The sequence below is a fragment of the Trichoderma evansii genome (assembly GCF_050947405.1).
Source record: "Trichoderma evansii strain SZMC 28006 chromosome Unknown GGI43scaffold_1, whole genome shotgun sequence".
NCBI lineage: Eukaryota > Fungi > Ascomycota > Sordariomycetes > Hypocreales > Hypocreaceae > Trichoderma > Trichoderma evansii.
Genome location: NW_028145205.1, coordinates 1,595,408 through 1,609,444, shown reverse-complemented (window position 1 = coordinate 1,609,444; position 14,037 = coordinate 1,595,408). Strand labels below are relative to the sequence as shown.

The 14,037-nt window shown below is 49.7% G+C and overlaps 4 protein-coding genes across 4 annotated transcripts; 1 reads left to right on the top strand and 3 right to left on the bottom strand.

Annotated features, from left to right (window-relative positions):
* Positions 1 to 65: 65 nt before the first annotated feature.
* GGI43DRAFT_378528 (uncharacterized protein) lies at positions 66 to 1,286 on the bottom strand (the record flags this gene model as incomplete). Its single annotated transcript, XM_083202712.1, has 3 exons — positions 66 to 629; positions 723 to 916; positions 1,070 to 1,286. 3 exons carry the CDS (start codon positions 1,284 to 1,286, stop codon positions 66 to 68), a joined length of 975 nt encoding a protein of 324 aa, XP_083066150.1.
* Positions 1,287 to 1,924: 638 nt separating this feature from the next.
* Positions 1,925 to 3,403, bottom strand: GGI43DRAFT_390490 (Efg1 domain-containing protein). Its single transcript, XM_083204321.1, has 2 exons — positions 2,757 to 3,403; positions 1,925 to 2,683 (listed from the first exon to the last, which is right to left on the bottom strand). The coding sequence occupies exons 1-2, from the start codon at positions 3,055 to 3,057 to the stop codon at positions 2,043 to 2,045; spliced, it is 942 nt and encodes a 313-aa protein (XP_083066149.1). The 5' UTR covers positions 3,058 to 3,403; the 3' UTR covers positions 1,925 to 2,042.
* GGI43DRAFT_390488 (uncharacterized protein) lies at positions 3,404 to 7,297 on the top strand. Its single transcript, XM_083204320.1, has 6 exons — positions 3,404 to 3,518; positions 3,582 to 4,365; positions 4,448 to 5,074; positions 5,132 to 5,713; positions 5,771 to 5,863; positions 5,922 to 7,297. Exons 2-6 carry the CDS (start codon positions 3,789 to 3,791, stop codon positions 7,187 to 7,189), a joined length of 3,147 nt encoding a protein of 1,048 aa, XP_083066148.1. The 5' UTR covers positions 3,404 to 3,518; positions 3,582 to 3,788; the 3' UTR covers positions 7,190 to 7,297.
* Positions 7,298 to 7,871: 574 nt separating this feature from the next.
* On the bottom strand, positions 7,872 to 11,532 carry GGI43DRAFT_419847 (serine/threonine-protein kinase; the record flags this gene model as incomplete). The annotated part of the gene is made up of 3 exons (XM_083207741.1): positions 7,872 to 8,146; positions 8,218 to 11,309; positions 11,396 to 11,532. The coding sequence occupies 3 exons, from the start codon at positions 11,530 to 11,532 to the stop codon at positions 7,872 to 7,874; spliced, it is 3,504 nt and encodes a 1,167-aa protein (XP_083066147.1).
* Positions 11,533 to 14,037: the final 2,505 nt, after the last annotated feature.

Here is a 14,037-nt window from a genome sequence, read left to right as displayed (position 1 = left end):
AAAGCAAAGTAGCACTCCTACTCAAATCGCTGATAATGTAGAACTCTGTTTCTTCCTGCTCTTCTTCAGGATTTAAAAGTACCCATAAGGCCCTCTCGTCGTTCCCGCTCAGTTTTACAATATTTGAGTATCTCTTCAGCGACGAGCTCCTTTGCCAGACCCCTTGTGAGAGCACCGTTGATATGGCCCAAATCCTTTGGGGTGCGGCCGCCGATCTTGAAGACGGCTCTCCCAGCAAACAATGCCGGATTCTCGGGGTCAGACACAATCTCAAAGAAGGGATATCCGAGTTTCAAATAAGCTGTTTCTTTTTTGACTTGATCCAGGAGGGTGGGGAGGTGTGGGTTGTCGTAGAAATCTGTATCCTCGGCAGTCGTCGTGCCGCCATTTGTGAGGTCGCCGGCACTTGACGCCGGCGATGGCAACATCGAGGATGGCGATACAGAAACGCCGCCTGAGGGTGCCTCAGCCTTTGTAGAAGAATTAGAGCCAACATTGACATTGTTGTTAGCTGGCGTTGGGTTTCTTGCCGGGGGTGCCAAGGGAGCGCCGCCATTGCTTGAAGTAGAACCTTTTGAGTGGCCTTTCATATACAGATATGCGTATTTGGCTGCATACTGCTTAGATATCTGTGGAAATGTTTACCATTAACTCTCCGACTCAATTACATAGATCAACAGACTCATCAATTGGATACATATAACAAGGGGATCTCGACTAACCTTCTTCGACTTACACAACGGAAGTTGCGTGCCTTCGCGAAGCCCGTGGCCCAAACAAGGGAATTCCTTGTTGTTATGAGAAGGAATGACGCAGACTGTTCTCCATCGCTGAGAGAGTACGCCGCCAATGGGAACATCTATGGGTGCCAGATCGGTGAACCTTGGGGGAGCGACTTTGGCCTGGCTGGCGAGCTCTGTATTCCCTCTCGAAAAAATTGTATTAGCTATTAAGTTCTAATGTTTCCTTATATATATATATATAGATTGCCCCCTAGTTCGTTCTTTAAATACTTCTTTTTGTTGGCTTTAGGTGAAAGGGAGGAGGGAAGGTAACGGATATTACTCACGCATTAGCTCGCTCACATAGTCGAGTTTGCCAATAGTCTCTTGAGTCGGCTCAGGCTGGTCCATGAAGTCGACAACGTGAGAGAGCGCCAAGATCTGCGACCTCTTCGGCGGGTTAGGATTATGACCACTCTGCTCTGCTTTTTCTTGAGCCTCGATCCAGGCTTTGAGCCGGCCCCACGGTACGGGGATGATGTTGGCGGCATCGTCGTTGTCCATGGCGGGGTTTGTATTGTTTTTAGATTGCTGGATGAAAGAAGATGAAGCGGGATGTGAACGAGAGGGGAATTGGGATAGCAGGCGATTATAAGTTATGGCCTTAAACAATCTCAAGTTATATATGCCAGCATGTATATGTAGTTGGAACTCAGAGCTCTGTAGATGTTGGCGCAGCATCCAGACAGGCGGAGGTAGCCTGATGTAGATTCAGACGGACGAGCAGGATTATATATGAGAAAGCAGGGGTTATCAGCGCATACCCAGCAAAACAACAATTAGAATTGAGCCTTAATTATGCAAGACGGGCTGGGTTGGCTTCTCAGCCTGGTTATGCAAGTACATTAAGCAATGAAGTTTCCCGCAAGTTTGTTCGTTGGCTGGGCTTAAACTCTGAGCTCACCATCACTTGATTGGCCCAAAGCGCTATTTGGGCTCCCGCGAGCCGGTGGGGGGTCGTTTTGGGCCTACATGTAGGCAGCGATGTACCCTTTCTAATCTCTACAAACAGGGCAAAAAGCTGGGATTTTTCTGAAGTGAGGCGAGGCGAGACAATGTGAAAAAGAACAACGCTAATGCTTGCATCTATAGAAGCGCGATACTGCGCTGTGCCATTTCAAGTGCGCGAAATGGCCACTACTAGTAAGAGGCAGCTAAGACAAGACTAGCTTCAGTCTGCTCAGGCCCAATATGAGGGGGTATTTATCTATCTACTTCGTAGCCCAGGTATGTATGGAGAGATACGTGCAGCTGCATGCTTTAGAGGCCCTCGAAAAAGCCGCCGTCTCCATTCTCATCATCCTCGTCATTGGTGGCCGCCGCGAGGGCCTCCCGCATTAGCTTTCTCCTCTCTCTTCGGTTGAGTTCTGGGTGCTGATCCTTGTCTCCGTAACTGGTTGATGGCTCCGGGGCCTTACCCGATCGCTGTGGCTGTTCTTGATTCTTTCGAGAGGCACCGTTGTTGGCCCGAGAGGCATTGTTGTGTCGTGGTGCGGGTGTGTTCGAAGGCGCTTTGGGAGTAGATCGCGGCCTGATGGGCGGCTGTGTATCATCAATCTCCCCATTATCGTCTGGCGACCTGCGGTCCCGCAGTTTCTCTAGTGCATGCGTCCCTTCGGCCAGTGCTTTCTCAATTACCGACCACATCGGTGGTCTCTCTGCCTCCAGAGCCGCCTTCGCAGCCGCAATTTTCCCTTCCTCGGTCTCTTCTTCGGCCGTTTTCTTGGCGTTGGAACTATATAAACCGACGTATGTTTCGAGGTGCGGGAAGTAAAGAGTATATGCTTCGTCAACTTCAGCTACATGAAGGTCGTGTCGTATCTTTTCCGCCTCGCTTGAGTCCGGTTCCTGCTCAAGCTTTCGTTTCAGCTGCTTCACTAATCTTGAAGCCTTCTTTCGTTCTACCAAGATATTAGTAACTGCGGTAGGGCCATAGATATGGCAGCGTGGGATTGATGTCAGGACTTAACGCACCGAAAAATCGCACCATGTGGTATTTGGAAATCATTGTGCTTCGCTTCCTCTTATATTCCTGATCTGCAACGATTTGCTTCTGCGACGCTAGTTCGCGCTCCAAATCAATTCGCACATTGACCGGCATATCTTGGTTACGTCTCAAACTTCTTTCAATCGCTCGAATTCGCTTCTTGGCTCCGGAATCTTCCTGCGCCAGGCGCTTCCGGCCGATATAAGACTTCTGTCTCTTTTCAGACGCTCCATGGCTGTGATCTGCGCCTTGCGACTCGACCTCGTCGTACTCCCGTTTGGTTCCCATCGTGGATCGATTTTGCTGGGGCTTCTTTGGCAATTTATGCGTAAAATTCCTTTAAATAAAGTAAATGTGTAATTAATTGGCACACTGGACGCGCAGATGATGTTGCTCGTCTCGATTTTCGATGCTTGCGGTCACAGCCAGCTTTTAGGCCTGATTTGCGCAAGAATTAGAGGAAAATCAATGAAAACCACCCGCGTAGAATACTTTTGCTTATCTTATCGGGGCGCAAAGCTTAATCTGGATTAGCGTTGTAGCGCTAGCTGCGGCCAATCAGATGACGCCTATTGCTCTCGGTCTCGTCGCCAGAGTTCATGAGCTTCTTAGAAGATGAATCTATCAGAGCTCATAAATCAAGAGGGCAGCTTCTCTTTATAATTTTATTTTCTCTATCTGATTTTAATACTATTTCATCTCTGAAAGCGTTATTTTGGAACTGCTGCGTCTTGGCATGCAATTTCAAGGCAAGCTTGAGCTCGTCTCTTGCCATGGCTAGGAGCGGAACCTCATCTCTGATATGCGCTTAGGTCAACCCGCAACGTCAGAACACATCACCATTCCAGGAAGCTTTTGGCGGTTTGAAGTACTTCTACATTGATAGCCGTCGCCTATTTGACATTTTATCACAAAGAAATTCTTGCATTTCACGTTCCACAGCCGAGGCTTTATGAGGACAACAACATCGGCCATCTCGAATTTGATGACCTAGTATCGCTACCGACGCAGCATCCAAGATGGATCGCCCTGAGCCGGGGCTCGTCAAGTGGTCTCCCAAAGCCTCTGTCGACAGCTTTGTGCATATTAATCTGCAGCATCGGGTTGTCCAGCTCTACGAACCCACGGGCCACGCGCGCGCGGGGAGGTTTGATTATGCCAAGGTCAGCAGACACGATGATTTCCCTCCTCTCACGACGTATGACTGGTCTCCGGAGAATCCAAGCCTACTAGCTGTTGGCACAGGAGCTGGTATAATAAACCTCTTGAGGATCGACGACAGCTCTAATGCCTACATTGAGCTCGGTCTCAAAATGGCACGCACTTGCCAAGCTGTGTCATTCAACACGACTGGACTGCTGGCAGTAGGCTTGGATCGCGTCCGGATGGACCAGAGTTTACAAGTTTGGGATGTCAATCGCCTATCATCTGTGGTATCTCTCGGGAAGGGGTTTCCCAGTAATTGGGGCAGCCTTTCAGAACCTAAGAGAGCCGAACCCAGCGTATCTGTTTCCAGCATCAAGTTCTTTGAAGATAGTCCCAATGTGCTAGTCGTTGGTATCAAAGGTCAGGGTGTCCGGATACATGACCTTCGCGGTAAGTGCACCTTCTACTTCTCTCGCATGAAAATTAACCCATATGTTATCGTGTGAAATAAATTCTTACTTTTGTCATCAAGATCCAAATGGCGTTATCACTTTTCACACAAAATGTAATAACAATTTGGCAATTGATTATGCCGATCAAAACTATTTCGCATCATCAGCCCTTGATCACCCAGGAGTCATGATATGGGATCGAAGAGCAACCTCTCGACCTGTCGCTTCTCATGTATATGCACAAGCTGTTGAGGAAGATGAATTACCTTGGGGCGGAGCCTTGCGCCTCGATACAGTTGTTGATACAGATTCTGACTCAGCAGCTGAAGAGAAGCACTCTCTCATCCGCTCTCTGCGTTATTGCCGAGACCGTCGTGGTCTCTTAGCTGTGTTATCCCGTAATGGACAGCTCAAGGTCTTAGAAACAAACAAGGAACTTCCATCATCTGATGCTGTATCACATGAAGGTCCTGAACTTCTCAAGGTGCAGAGATCGCACGAGATGGACGTCTCCTACCGCGATAACTCTAGAAAGAATGACCGAATTGTCTCATTCGACTGGGTGACGTTAGGCTCAACTGCTCTGCGACCTAGACTTTTAGTGCTGCGTGCAAACGGCGGGTTTGATATCCTGGAGCAGTCGTCTAATACAGCTGATCATATCTTCAAGCTTGTACCTTGGCAAGCCCCTCATCGTGGCCTTGAAGGTAATTATAAGCTGGGATCTCTAAATTTTAGCTGTTGATGCACTAACACTTGATCAGAGAATACTCCATATTACGATTTAATGCATTTTGAAACTGCGCAGGCTCCAAAAATGCTTGCTCCTATCATCATTGAAGATAGTTTATCTGATGTTTCAGTCTTTGGGCCAGATAAGGTGAATATCGAGGCAAGCATTGAGAAAGCCCTCGATCCGAAAACGCCGGTATCAGTTACTGTTGAAACCGTTGATGAGATCACTTCGCCCTTGCCCGAGTCTTTCTACGCAGCAGAGACTATTGCAGAAAAGCTTCGCATTTTACGCAATTATGTGCGCGAGGAAAGCGCTATTCCTGGTTCTCCTGACGAAGGCAGGCCACATGCCAAAGACGTGAAGCGGCTAATGAATGGCAGACCTGGTTCCGCCTCTATTAGTTCCAATGGCATTGGCTCTTGTAGCGAAATTCACGAAGCACTTCTTGGTACTCTTGCTTCCTCATCGGGACTTCCAAGAGAGGCGCAATGTGTGGTCGATCATGTTAAATTATTGCGCGCTAAAGAGAGATACTTGTTCGATGCAGTCACCAACAGAAATGTGACATCTGATGACCCCTGGAAACGGTTTGTTTGGGACTGGATCGGGGGTGAGTTTTGCAAAACATCACCATTATTCTCCCCTTTGGTTACTAATTAGATTCTAGATGCGGAGCGAGCTGCGGATGATGGCGGCATGCTGTTCTCTCACATGGACCTTAGCTTCTTGGGCGTGCATGCAATCTGGACTAACAACTTGGGTGAGTATTTCTATTTAGCTTGAAAAAAAGACCCATCTAATGATTCTAATCCTAACAGGTCGGAATCCAAGCACTCGCCTCTCTGCTGGCGCCCCTGTTCCCGATGCAAATCAGTGGGAACGTTATATTGGGTCGTACTGTAAGAAGCACCAGCTACCTAGATTTGATGGTGTTGCGACAAAGAAGCCTCATCACCGCCAGCTATGCCTTGAAATATGCAGCTGGGGAGATTCCCAGAATCATGAGCCTGGTGGCTTAGATCGAGAGGCCGATCCCGAGTACCCAGCTGGCATTCATACAATGGCAGCCTCCCGTGCTCTATTCAGAGGCGATACAAAGCTAGCTGTAGATATATTGAAAGATGCTAGCCCGTCGCATCCAGAGTTGCTCTTTGTTTCACTAGCTTTGCAACTCATAAGCCGAGAAGGCAGTCAAGTTCCCAAAGAGAAGTTAGATATCGACGAAGCAGTTGCATCAAAGACAGACCCGTACCTCCGAGCGATATCATCCCTGATAGCTACGGGAGATTGGACTATTATCGCTAATCAGGCCTCCCTGCCGCTTGCAGATAGAGCCTATGTTGCGTTCCGTAACTTCACGGACGACCAACTCACCACATGGCTCCGCGAGCAGGTCTCTCGCGCTGTGAAAGAGGGAGATATCGAGGCCATCTGCCTTACTGGCATCACCGACACCATGGTTGACATCTTTGCGCGCTATGTCGAAAAATTCAACGACTTCCAGACTGCCACGCTAGTCATGTCCATCTGCGCTCCACGATACATCGACGATATTCGCTGTCGAGCATGGCGCAACGCTTACCGCACCTATCTCCAGCGCCACCGCTTCTTCTTCCAGCGAACAAAGTTCGAGGTCGAGTCCACGAAGCGTTCCAAGCGCGATGGAGTTCCCGCGCTGAAGCCTTCATCTCGCCAGATCGCCCTCCGCTGCGTCTACTGTGACGCCAGCACGTCTCTCGCCAACCACCACGGCGCGGCTCCGCTGGTGCCCTCGTCCACCATGGAGACGCGCAATCCCATGCTCGCAACGAGCATCAACTCCGGTGTGAGCTGTCCCAACTGCGGCAGGCATCTCCCTCGATGCATCCTCTGCTACGAGGTCGTCGGTGTGCCGCGCTCGGATCGGCCAGAAGAAAAGGAGGAGACTCGTATGGCGAGCCGGTTCCCTACATTTTGCCTTCGCTGCGAGCATGTACTGCATTTGGATCACGCGAGGGAGTGGTTTGCGAGGCACGTTGAGTGTCCTGTGCCAGAGTGTCGCTGCCGGTGCAGTTTCCGAGCAAACCCAGAGTTGAATTATCATTGAGACTAATGAAGCTTTTTAAAGGGGAGAGTCTCCTGACAAAGTTTCAGCAGGGAAGAGAAGGGGTATTCGTAATGGAAAGGCGTTTTTTTAAAGTTGTATAAGTTCAGTATTTGTTTACTTGTTTGTTTATTTCTCTCAATGCTAAAAAGAATTCACGCTAGTTTAATCCCAAATAACTTTGAAACTGGCCACTTTTCTCAACAAAATGAAGACAGAAAATAGGATAAGAGTACGACGGAAGAAGAAAAAGAGGAAGAAGATTGAAGGGTGTCCCCAAGTCTTCTCCACGCTTCATAGATCGCTTAAAGAATTCCAACTCCCCCACCGTAGCCATGCCCCCCTTATTCCAATCAGAGACGTGAGTCTCTTGCCTCCTTCCAATGTGTGTGTGTGAGTATGTGTGTGTGTGTGTCGCTTATGATCAAAGTTTGTGTAGTTTTTTTGTCGTTATAACCATTCCATGAGAACATGTTATGTAATGTATTCGTCTGATTCTCTCGCTCTCAATAGCCAACGCGTCCTTGCTTCTTCCTTCTCTCCCTCCGTAGTATGTATGTATAGTATAATTCACTTCATGGGTATCATGGTCAAAAATGCCACCGTGGCCATCGTGACCTTCCAAGGTCTATATTCACCTTTCGTTCCATCTCTCCAAAAAATAATCCTTGCTCCTCCTCCATTTCTATTTGGCTTGGTGTGCCTTGCACCACGGGTGATCCAGCACCTGTTCTATTGTATATCGCTGGCTAACATCTCGGTTCAACATACAGCGGATCAAGTCGATGCTGTCCTCGCTGAGTATAAACGGGATGCGAAGGTCTCGATCCATAATCTCATCAATGCTGTAGAAGGGGTTCTCTTTGTAGACAATGGTGTATAGTAGAATGCCCAGTGCCCAAACGTCTTGCTCTTTTCCGCCATAAGGTTTTCCGGCTAAGACTTCGGGAGCAGCATAATCTGGAAACTTCATTAGCACCGTATAGGGATTATTGTACAGTGGGAATATCTAGGAAGGGAGAAAAACTTACCAATTGTACCCACAAACACATCAAAGGGGCCGCTCTTGATGTATGCCGCACTGCCGAAATCGATGAGTTTAATATTGCCTTCGCCATCAAGGATGACGTTTTCGTCTTTGATATCTCGATGAACTACCAAGGCTTTGGTGTGCAAGAAGTGGACAGCATTTGCAACTTGGACGAAAATGCTTCGGCATTCAGCCTCATCCATGTTGGCCCGAAGCTCAATATAATCAAAGAGATCCATGCCAGGAAGACCATGCGGAGCCATCTCAATGTAGTAGTTGATGTCATCCTCAAAGAAACCTTCCATTTCCACAATGTTAGGGTGTCGAAATTCAGGGTTTCGTAGGTAGTTCAAGACGTGGATCTCCAAGGGGACTGTTCCGAGCTTCCTGTCTCGAGTCCAGGTATCGACGAGAATACGACGCTTAGTCACATATTTCAACACAACTTTCTTGCCTGTCGTCTTGTGCCGAGCAAGTTTCACTTGGCCATAGGCTCCCTGGCCCATATCTTCAAGGATGGTGTAATCGTCAATGGTAGTTTTGCGGTCAGACTCATCTGCCTTGGCAGGTTCTGGCTTTTCGGCTGCCTTTGGAGGTTCCGGCTTGGCGTGCCCAGTCAACTTTGCGGCGGCATCAAGCGCGGCATCCTTGAGCTGTTGTGGGATTGCAGATGCCATCGATATTATTGGCTGCTTGATGGCCTCGACTTTGGGGTCGTCGGAGTCGGAATGTATCTCCATCGGAGTGTGTGCTGGGGTCTGGCCGGGTGAGGGTTGATGAGGGGGAGTCAAAATCACTGGATGATCGGGAGACTCCATATTCAAATTCATAGGCGAAGTGTGGAGATGTCGTGAGTATGTAATCCAAAGGGCAAAGACCATCTCCGATTGTGACACAGAGCCCACTCTCTCGTTTGCTTCTGCCGTCTCTGATTCGCTTTCTTCGATAATATCGGTATGCTTTTCGCTTTCAACAACGCGCATCTGCACGTCAATTTTTAATTCCGAGCCGTCTCGATGTCTTGCTGGTATACCGTCAGGTTGAAGAAATGCTGCGGCAGCGTTGGGACGTTGCTCTTTCAATGCGAGAAATGCTGCTGCTCTGCGGAATCTGTGTTCAGGTACTACCATGCCGTCTAAGAGTTGGAGGCCGTCTTCTTCGGTTAGCGTGGCAAGAATCTTGTCGAAGTCGGGGATGAGAGAATATATAGGCATTCCATCGGGCTTTTCGTAACCAAATAATGCGCCAGAAAAGACAGAGTTCGAGCTTCGAATCTTCAATGTTTCTGGTTCCACAACAACAATGCCAGCCATATGAGGGAAAGTTGAAACGCGCAACTCTAGCTTGCCGCGAACTTGCTCGATGGCGCACGGAACATTGGACTTATAAGAGTTGGGACACGTAAAGTATCGTCTTCGAGAGGTCTGAGCAAAGTCAATTTCGCCCTCGTTTGGGTCAATGCCTTGTCGGGGAATACGTGGAATAAGCTTCGCGACATCAAACCCCGGTTTTATTGACTTAAAGCCCCAGATTGGCTCGGTTGCTCCCGTAACGGACTGCACGATGCCCTCTTCATCCAACACAATATTAGCCAGGTCCTCGTGGATTTCCTCCAGTACCCAGATCAGCCCCACACGTTTTTCCTTAACCCAAAGACTTGCTGATCCAGTGGCGCCGTTGCGTTTTTGAATCGGGACCACGTCACCGCACAGTAAGACACCACGTGAGAGGTTGTTGCGATGGTGACCGCTGGTACGTGTAGCTGGTGGGTTTGGGTCTCCGCTGTGAGCTGTCTGGGCGCGTCTGGGGGATTGCGATGGTTGTGTCCTCGAGCTGGGCTTGTTCAGGAGCTGGGCAGTAATTCCCGATCTGCCACCCAGCAATGCAGACGCAGCTGAAGCAGCCGGAGTAGATTTTCCCTCGCCGTCCTCATCCATATCTGCATCGTTTAACTGTAAAAGCCTCTTCTCAAGCCACGACCTTCTCTCTTCTTGTACAACTTCTAGAATGCCCATCTTTCGCACTTCTGCTTTTGTAACGCCAAAAACCAGACAAGCAAGATCATTGGCCGCTAAGATAGTCCATGGCGGCTTAGCCTCTGTTGTGAAAATCGCTTGCGCGGCCGGTACCCATCTGTTCGTATGGCCATGCACTGCCGGGCCGACGGTAGCAGAGAAGCTCTTGTGTGGCGCGGCCGGCTGGGCTGATACCGGGGAAGCAAGTGGCTCTTCATAGAGTGGCTCGCCAGGAAGAAAAGGCTGAGACATGGTATCCATCAACTTATCTTGCAAAGCCATGCCTAGAGTATCAGTCATTGTCCGTTTCAAGCTCGTGGGTCTTGTAGCAGACGTCTTCAAAGTAAGCCCGCCGTCGTCAGGGTGAGTTCTATTTGAATTCTCCGATTTCAGCTTTGCATCAATAGCTGCAGTCTTGTCGGCGGATATCGACTCATTATCGCGGGTAGGCACTCGTTGTAAAGTTGCGTGTGCGAGATCAGATGCTATCGATTCCGATATAGACGCCCTCGGGCTAAACTGCTTCTCAAACACATTCTCAGCAGGGAGGTCGGCTGGGCCGGTCAATGGCGGAGCAACGATGGCTGAAGGATCGGGATTTGGCAGATTTCCGGCGCCTATTACTTGGGCTCGCGCGAGCAGTTCCAGCATATGCTGCGCGTCGACGTCGCCCGAAACCCTGGCCTGGGCGCTGGCGAGGCCGGCTTGTGTCGAGGTCATGGACAGACCCATGCGGTCTTTCATAAACTCCAAGGAACGCTTCAGGACATTTTGACGGTTATGTAAAAAGTCTTCCGACTGGTGCGCAAAGGAGAAGGAGTGCAGAGATTCAGAGGGAAACCGCGACAAGTCTTCGGAAAAGCTGGGAGATGTAGGCGGTCCCGCAAACGCTGTAGTACTGTAGCTGCTCAACATGGCAGTCATGGAGGTAGAACGGGTAAGCGTGACAACTGAAGGGCTGCGTGAAGAGGCATTTGAGCTGGGCAGGGTCGGCGCTCGGGAGGGAGGATGCTGCTGTCGTATGCGGCGCAGGCCAGAGAGTCCCAAGCCATGCTCGTGGTCTGTAATAGGAGATGGTCTGATCAGAGCGCGCGGTCAGCAAACAAAAGCGAGCTACTGTGGCACAAGTCCTGGGGCACAACACGCCGCCGTTGAGGGACGAACCTGGTGATTGGGTCGTGGTCCATGATGCCGGCCGATGAAGCCTCAAAGGACATTCGGTATCGATTTCGGTCAGTCGGGTCAGCTGATAGATGCAGGTTTCCCGTGCTGCGGTTCTTGGGCAACGACAGAGTATGCATGGCTCTGTCATGTCCTCTATCATCGTCTCTCGTCTTGCTATCGGTGCCTGGAAAATCGCACGGGCATCAGTCATGGCGTCTGCAGATTGGCATCACACTCCAAACATACGGTTGTCTTGGGGGCCGCCATGTGTCTGAAGCATACTTGTAGACCTCTGTTCGCGCGCCTCTCTAGTGGAGTGGTGTATAACGCAAGCAGGGCCCAAGTATGGGGGAGTGGCAAGGCGACGCGAGTTAAGCCTTGCTCTCACAAACGATTGACAAGCTCAGCCAGGCTTGGGTCGACGTTGAGGTCGTCTGCAGGCTGATTGACGGAACAACGGGCTATAGAGCTGGGGGGACCCTTGCGGAGAATCGCTGTTTTCGGTGCGGGAGCGCGGATGGCGTGGGAAGCGCAGGATATTAACGGGCGGCCGTGGCAGGGTGTCGGATGCAGCTCAGAGGACCAAGGTCGGGCGTTCTGGGCTGGAGGACAGGATTTACTCGGGTCTGGGATCAAGGGAGGGAATGAGGTCGGTTTGGACGATTTGGCAGATCTGTGGTTGGGCGCCTTGTTTGGGGCGAGGGGTTCCAGAGGCGCGAGAGGGGTGAAGGCGCTGGAGGAGCCACTGCTGCCCACAAATCAAAATATCTGCAACGGCAGCATGAATATACCAATCGCAGAGAGAGAAACTGGCGCGGTGTATGTAGACCCGAAAGTACGACCTATCGTGCTGGTAATTCAGGCACTTTTGCTTTTCTTGGGAGCGGGTTTTCCGTGCTGCCTATATGAGTCTGCACGTCAAGCTCTCCAGGCTCCTTTTTTTTTTTTTTAACAAGTAGCGCATCGGCAGCGTGACGGCAATTACCTAGTACCTACGATTGATTGATGGCTACAACTAATAAGGTTAGGTACGGACTAAGGGCCCTGCGAAGAATTCTCTGCTTCTCAGCTGCCCTATTACACGGACATTTCTGCGATCCAGCACCAGGCCGTTTCCTGCCTCTTGATATCATCTCCATACTTGTTTGGTAATACGAGACATTCAAATTGCTGTGCTGGTTCTCATACACCATCGAGCTCTAGCAGACGGTAGCGCTAACCTTGTGTCGAGCTCCGCATCGACAGTAAGCGGTTTCTCCTGCAAGGAGCAACGTACGTCAGACGCAGAAATCAATTGGATTGAGATCCTTGCCCTACAGGAAATACGTAATAAATGTTGGGGCTGGCTGGAGCCCAGCTCAAGCGGAAGAGCACCGACGCCACATCCGAGCCTCTTGGTTCTCTCGACAGTTGCAATGGAGGCCAATTGAGTCGACATGTGAATGCTGCTATCACTGCTAGTCCGCAACTAACTTGCTACTATCAAGTGGTAAAACAGCCACACGTCTCCATCTACGGGCAAATCCGTATTTACAAGTAGAGTGTGAGCATATGTGCATGCCCGGACGCTGAAGAATGATCTGCTAGATCCCACCGCCATTCCCTTTCTGGCGACATGCCGCCGCAGTCTTGTGCTTTGATTGAGCCGTTGGAAGAGCGTTAACCTCCTTATACTTTCAGCTGGCATGTACTAGGTAGTATCTCGTACTACTACTTACAAAATCAAGGAAGAAGACCGTAATTCGAATGAGGGGAGATGTCTTAATGATCAGCTGCTAAGCAAGATATGGTATGCGGCCAGTTTTCGACTATTACTCCATATTTTTGAGAGATTCATTCATAGCAGACAAAGTGGCCCGAGACATGGCTCGTGGTCAGCCGACGTAGTGGCCATACAAGCAAGGCTAAATTGGCTTGCCGATCGTGAGCTACCTTATCTAGAACATCTCAGATACGTGTACACCATAGCTTGTTAGGCAAAAGAGAAAGAAAATTCAAGCAGCTTCTTACCTTGTGGTCTCTAGTCATTCTAGATTCCTTTAATTCTACGACTTAGCTTACAGATTACTGCTTGCCTGCCCTACTCCGTATAGGTATAACATGGAGTATAATGATACCCTGGAATGAGCCCAACGAGCCCAACATCACAGCATGACATGGATTTATCCTAAACGAAGCTGGTATTATTCATGCCCAATATTTTGTCTCACAAGTCGCGCCATGGATGGTGCCCGAATTTCTCCCCATTCGCCATCTGCTAGACATCTGGTGGTGGTTACTTGGCGTCGGCGGGGGCATGCGATATTTAAGAGGCATATGCTGTTGGCTGGCTAGGTTGGCGTTGATCGCTACCTCGAATATGGCGTTTACATGGAAATCTCTCACACCTCGCGAATACATAGCAATAGCCACTACCTCTTATCGCTTACTCGTATCACATAACGCTCCCTATCGTATGAAAATAATCATGTCCCTTGTTAGAGTGGTTTTTGACGGCCCGAAAAGCTATACGGCCCAGCGCCCCTTATTTTGCCACTCTGTATCCGCCGCCCTAAGAAGCCATCAATCCCCTCTAGAGCCCCCCAAGGAACCCCCCAAAATGCCATGGCGAAAGATGAGCGATATATGGATTACACAAGGGA